General features: G+C 39.6%; 1 protein-coding gene across 1 annotated transcript; it reads left to right on the top strand.

Annotated features, from left to right (window-relative positions):
* The first annotated feature begins 3,441 nt into the window (after positions 1 to 3,441).
* Positions 3,442 to 5,419, top strand: LOC113527984 (myeloid-associated differentiation marker homolog). The gene is made up of 2 exons (XM_026916194.3): positions 3,442 to 3,928; positions 4,049 to 5,419. The coding sequence occupies exon 2, from the start codon at positions 4,133 to 4,135 to the stop codon at positions 4,967 to 4,969; it is 837 nt and encodes a 278-aa protein (XP_026771995.1). The 5' UTR covers positions 3,442 to 3,928; positions 4,049 to 4,132; the 3' UTR covers positions 4,970 to 5,419.
* Positions 5,420 to 6,788: the final 1,369 nt, after the last annotated feature.

Consider the following 6,788-nt stretch of genomic DNA (forward strand, 5'->3'; position numbering starts at 1 on the left):
TTTAATTTTGGAATTTGCAGCAAACAGCAGTCAGGTTATGGGGTCGGGGCATGTTTTTTTTTTTCCAGTGATTTAGCATTCAGTGGTATATTTATTTTGGATTTTGGATGTATTTAGGAGTCCAGTATAATATTTATGGGTTTTGGGGCATTTAGCAGTCATTGGAGTAATTATCTTTGGAGGTTGGAGCAATTAGCAGTTATGGGAGCATTTATCTCACCAGGGCATGTCTTTTGTCATGCACTTTTCGCACACTATATGAATTATTAGGGATTAAATCGATTCACACCACTGTTTATTATCAACAGACAGATGGGCTGGTTGAATGGTTTAATCAAATGCTTCATAAGTGCACTCACGATGCTCAGAAGTGGCTCTAAACTCTGTTGTTTGCATTATGAGAGATCCCACAAGCCTCCCCAGGGTTTTCCCCATTCAAATTACTGTACGGGCAAAAGCCTGGTGGTGTCTTCATCAGGAAAAATTGGGAGAAGGGACCTTCTGACAGCAAAAATGAAATTCAGTACATTCTGGACCTGAGAGCAAAACGCCACACCTTAAGTCACCTAACCCAGGAGAATTTGCATCAGGCCCAGGAACTACAGTCTCTTTACAGAATTTGCAGCGGGAGATAAAGTACTCGTTTTACTACCCATATCGAGCTCTAAATTACTTGCAAAGTGGCAAGGACCCTTAGAGGTCACATGGTGAGTTGGAGAAGTCAACTATGACTATGACTAGGTCAGGTGAACAGATAGAGGCAATGTTCTTCAAATATACCACCTTAGTCTTCTGATGGAGAGAGGCGGTTCATGTGGCTCTGGCAACGGTGGTTCCCAAGAGGGAGGAGCTGGGGCCAGAGTTAAATCTAAAAAGTGCGGCCCAATTCACCCCTGTTCCCCTGTGGCGACCACCTCTCACCATCACAGACAGCATGGGTTGCCAGGTTGCAAGGGGAAATTGCTGATGTGTTTTTGCCTCTACCTGGTTGCTCATATAACACCACACTGAGACTCCTCAAGGTGTGGTTGTACGCAGCCATCCATACTGGTTACCTGAACACAAAAAAATGTGGTTCAGGATGAACTTAAGGCTATGCTTAACATGGGAGTAATCGAGGAGTCCCACATTGATTGGAGCAGCCCAGTGGTCTTGGTGTCCAAGGCTGTTGGGTTGGTCCATTTTTGCGTGGACTTTAGAAAAGTCAATGTGGTGTCTAAATATGATGCATACTCAGTGTCTCGCACTGATGAACTGCTTGATCGGTTAGGCGCGGCTTGCTTTTATTCGACACTGGACTTAACCAAGGTGTATTGGCAGATTACAGTGACTCCAATATCTTGAGAAAAAATTACCTTTTCCACTCCATTAGGGTTACACCAATTTGTCACCCTTCCCTTTGAGTTATTTGGAGCCCCAGCAACGTTTCAATGTCTCATGGACAGAATACTCCACCCACACAGTGCATATGCCACTTCAGCCTGTACTTTCTTTTGGTCTCTTCGTACCTACTACTTCATACCTAGCCTTTTTGTAGTCATCTATGTTGCTTGAGATGAATTTAGTAGAGCGGGCACACAACATGGGGCAGCAGTTCTAACAAATAAATAGATAGAACTATCTTAATATAGATAGATAGATAGATAGATAGATAGATAGATAGATAGAACAGTTCTAAACACTTCCTAGTCAATACTCTCAAAGCAGTCCTGAAGCACCTGGTCAGTTTTCTGGAACTTTTTTACGCTGACACCCAGCACATGTGGCAAGGCCTGCAACACATCACAGATTATCAGAACAAAAGCAGAGAGGAAATACACAGCCACACCACACTGCCAGATGAGCTGAATGTATTCTATGCCCAATTTGAGGATTTTAACACTGAGCCACAGAAGAGGGTTATGGAAACTGGGAGTACACTGAAACCTCCATTCATGATCTCATTGGCGAACGTGTGCAAGACTCACACTCGGAAAGTGGCTGGCCTGAAAAACATCCATGAATGTGCTAAGAGCCTGCTCATCAGAGCTGGCTGTTGTCTTTGCATGTCTTTGCATGTCTTTGCTGTCTTTGCGATTCTCAGTACCTCATATCATACATTTATTATAAGTATTAAAGGTAAATAAGACCACATTACCATGGACATTGAGAAGGAGGTTACCCGGGAGGGGTCACTTGCAAATTAGCTGGAGGGCCAGCCAAGCCACTCTCCAATCATCTCCAAACTGACCTGCGGTTGGTTGAAGACCTTAAGAGGACGGCTCATCTAAACTACCATAAAAACGGCATGCCCAAGCAAGTAAAAGACACACAGGAACGCAACAACACAAGAACAAAGAACAGAGCCGGAGCTGGGACCAGAACAGAGCTGGAACAGGAAGATAACCTGCACCAGAAGATTCCAAGACTTGCATCACCGAACATCGCTTGACTCGACCCTTCGCCCAGCCGTCCAGACTCCAGCCTCCCTCTCCGGCGACGATCGATAACTTCTCTGACATCCTCCAACTCTGGTCTGACTAGAACCTGCTGACCAACACCAACTACTTCCATTCACCACCTAGGCAAAGCAAGTATTGATACCTCCCAACTTCATTAAACTGGTGCAGTAAACCTAAAACTCTTTTCATCGATTAATGATGATTTATGTTGATGGTTCACTCAGGTCAGGGTCTTGTGATTTGTCAGGTTTATGTCTAAGAACTCAACTCTCTGATCATTCTCACTGGTTCTTCTCATTCTATGTTCCTACATGTATGAATGTGTATGTCTGTGTGTGTGTTGGTTGTGTGTAGTAGCTTAGTATATGTGTGTAGTAGCTTAGTATAATAAAGTCTCGTCTGATGTTTAAAGGCCAGTGTCTTGTGTCTCTGTGCTTCAAATTTATTGCCTTAAACTGCCGATCTTGTTACTGTGCTCTCAATATAGTGTTTCACTATATTTAAGATATTATTGCTGGTGGCCACGGAGGTAGTATCCCATGCACAATTAATAAATACACTCGTTTCAACTTATCGCTGGACAAATAGTTGATCAGCTATTAAAATACTAAGTTTACAAATGTCCCCTTCTAAGCTGCTAATGTCCTACATATTTGGTGGAGAATACATCAGCTTAATCTAAATGAGTTAAATTCCTTACAATAAAGTGGTTTACTTCAAGATGAATGAATGATGAATTAATATTTTTTGTATCACAGGTATTAATATATAATACGGAATTTTTAATTATATTATAATAATTATATATTATATAATAATATATTATATATTATAGGTATGGTCTTCCACACACAGGTCAATTATCTGTTGACCCATGTGTGGAACTGGTGTTCCAGAGGCAAATTTTAATACATTGTTCTCAGGATAAAGTGGTTACTGAAGACAAATGAATTAATTAATTTATGATATTTTGAAGGTAACTATTTCAAATATCATTTAGTCCAGAATTAGGTTTACCTTGCTTAGTATGAGTCTGGGAACCAAACCCTTTAAATGTATTGCTCCTCTCAATAAAACAGACTTTTAACATTTAAAATGGGGAGACTTGCCTTTATTTGGTTGACTTATTGTCAACTGTGTCTATAAAAAGTGATTTGTACAATACTGCAGCTGGAGAATATGACCATAATCTCAAGGGCCACACCCTGCTCTTATCTTCAGGCATACCTGAGAGGCAGTAAGAGCACACATTAAAACATTTTATTGGCTGGACTCATACGAGCAGATGTCCTTTTGCGGAACAAAAGGTCTGATAAGGTATCAGTCAGAAGGAGTGGCAAATAGGACGTCCCTCACTGGATTCCTATACAGATCAATCTCTGTGGCAAGACTCACAGCAAGACACGAAGGACGAAGAGAGACACTGAGCAAAGTCACAAAGAAAAGACAGACGGCTTAAAAGAGGAAAGCGGAAATATTCCAATTAAGTGAGTAACACAGTAAACTAAAGTAAAAAAGACGCACTAAAATTGGAATATTTCCTCTTTCCTCTTTTAAGCCGTCTGTCTTTTCTTGGTGACTTTGCTCAGTGTCTCTCTTTACTTTAGGATCTTTACTTCAGGTAAAGGAATTGAATCAGACATCAGCCAATATTAAGAAGGACAACATTTTTCAAGGACATTTAATTCATCATGGCTACACTCAACACTCGTTCTGTGACCACGCCTGTTGGCATTATACGGATGTTGGAGGTTGTGCTGTCATGTGTCATCTTCAGTCTGGTGGCCTCTGTGGGGCACAAGACCTCATCATACTGGACATGGTGCATGTTTACTTGGTGCTTCTGCTGCTTCATGACTCTTTTAATCCTTATCCTGGAGTTCACTAGTCTCCATGTAAAGGTGCCGATCTCCTGGGATGACTTCACTACTGCATTTGCTATGCTGGCTACACTAATGATATTGGCTGCCTCAGTCATCTACCCCACCTTCTTTGTTTATTCATCTGGTTCTCGCCAAATTGCTGCTACTGTCATTTCCTGCCTGTGTTTTATTGCATATGCAGTGGAGGTAGGCCTGACCCGGACAAGACCTGGTGAGATCAGTGGTTTCCTGTCTACAGTTCCAGGCCTGATGAAGGTTCTTGAAGCTTTTGTTGCCTGCATCATCTTCATCTCTCTCGACCCAGTCAAACACATTGCTTTGCAGTGGTGTGTGGCAGTTTATTCACTCTGTTTCATTTTTGCTATACTCATTATCATCCTCACAATCTGCAGGCTGCTGGATTTGTGCCCCTTTCCATTTGACAAAGTCCTTACTGGTTACAATGTACTTGCTGTTATGATGTACTTGACAGCAGTAGTTATATGGCCTCTTTACAGTTTCCAAAATAATCCAAAACCGGCAAACTGCAGTGCCTGTCCCTGGGACAAACTAGTGGTAGTGTCCTTTATGTCCTGTGTCAACCTCATTGTCTATATTGTGGACACATGCTACTCAATCCGCCTAGTATTCATCGCACCTGCTTAAGAGAAGACGAATGTTATGGTAACTTTGCAAGCATAATAAATAAGAGTGCAGTGAAATAATTACAGGATATAAAGATTCTGATTAGAGTAGCCAGCTGTTTGTGTGATTGTTTATTTATGTAAGATTAAGGAATTAAGGAAATAGCTTACAAATTCCTATAATAACCTGGCAATCCAAATAGTAGGCACTTGTAGTCCAAATTAGCCCAAATTTCTCCTTTTGGGTAAACTATATCCATCCATCCATATATCAATCTATCAATCTATCTATCTAGTCCAGTAAAACTAATAAAAGCTACACTGGATCTCCTTCTTTCTTTTATTTTTAAATTATAATGTTTTTCTCACAGGAGCTAGTTTGGACTGTTTTTTTAAATTATGATTTTACATTCTGGTGTGTTGTCTATCATTTGATAAATCACAAAGATATAATTATAAATAAATTACATTTTAATATGCAAGTCTTGTGGTTATATATTGATCTAGGTATGTGTGTGTGTGTGTGTGTGTGGGTGAACATTATTTGTATAGTGTCTTTCACAATTAAAATTGCCTCAGAAAAGCACATACAAATGAATTAAAGTAAACTAGGCACTAAGATAATTTAAAAATTATTTACAATAGATATACAATAATTTCATATATCCTTATATAACATTAAAATAATATAGATCAAAGAAGTTATATAAAATTTAAGTAGAACTAAAATAATTCCTAAAATATTCAGGAAGTTGATTCCATAAAAATGGTGCTCTAAATGTGAAATCCTGACTACCTGCTGAGTTTTTCTTAATTCTTTGAATATAATGAAAACTAGATCCACATGAGCATAACTAATGTGTTGGACAAGGAAAAGTAATTTGTAGACAATATGAAATTTTCTAGGAGCCACTGTAACTCGGACAGGATTAAGTGAGGTGGTCAAACTTCCTGGCTCTGGTAAGTACATTGCAAGCCACATTCTGGACCAGCTGTAGCTTATTTACTGACACAACAGGATAGTAGTGAAGTCTTGATAGAAAACCAAGGACTTATTGCTCTGTATCTGACAGTACATTCCTAAATTACAGTCAGGTCCATAAGCATTTGGACAGTGACATAATTTTCGTAATTTTGCCTCTGGACACCACCACAATGGGTTTGAAATATAGCAATCAGGATGTTATTGCAGTGTAGACTTTCAGCTATAATTCAAGGGGTTTAACAAAAATACTGCATTAACTATTTAGGAATTACAGCCATTTTTCTTACATAGTACGTCCATTTTCACAGGCTCAAAAGTAATTGGACAAACTAACAGTTATCAGTATAAGGATTTTTTTTTTTATTTTCACTTATTGACAAACAAGAACATATACCAGAACCAGAATAGAACCAGAAAGAAAAAAAGTCAGATTAGGCAAATTATGAGCTGAGATTTTGTGCTTAATCAAGCACGAATCATCCTTTAAAAAATGACCTCTTTTAAATTGGTTGGTAGATGCTCCAGCACTGGCCTCCATGTCTGTTCAAACATGGCACTATCTCCCCTAACCACGGCAGTTAGCCTCTCCATGGGCAGAACTCAAAAGATCTCTTGATACCAGAGTGAGAGTGAAGGGGGTCTAAACTGAATCCATTGAATTAAAATACATTTTCTAGCAAGTAGCAACAGCTTATCAAAGAGTAAAAACCGACTAGCACTTAAAGTAATCTGTTTTGGGGAGAGACCGAGAAAAAAGGACCCAGGGTCCTTATTAAATGTCAGTTTAAGAATTTCACCCATCTTCTGTGCCACCCCAACCCAAAACTTTGTAATTGCTGAACAATGCATATAAGTG

Source organism: Pangasianodon hypophthalmus, chromosome 13 (assembly GCF_027358585.1).
Source record: "Pangasianodon hypophthalmus isolate fPanHyp1 chromosome 13, fPanHyp1.pri, whole genome shotgun sequence".
Classification (NCBI taxonomy): domain Eukaryota; kingdom Metazoa; phylum Chordata; class Actinopteri; order Siluriformes; family Pangasiidae; genus Pangasianodon; species Pangasianodon hypophthalmus.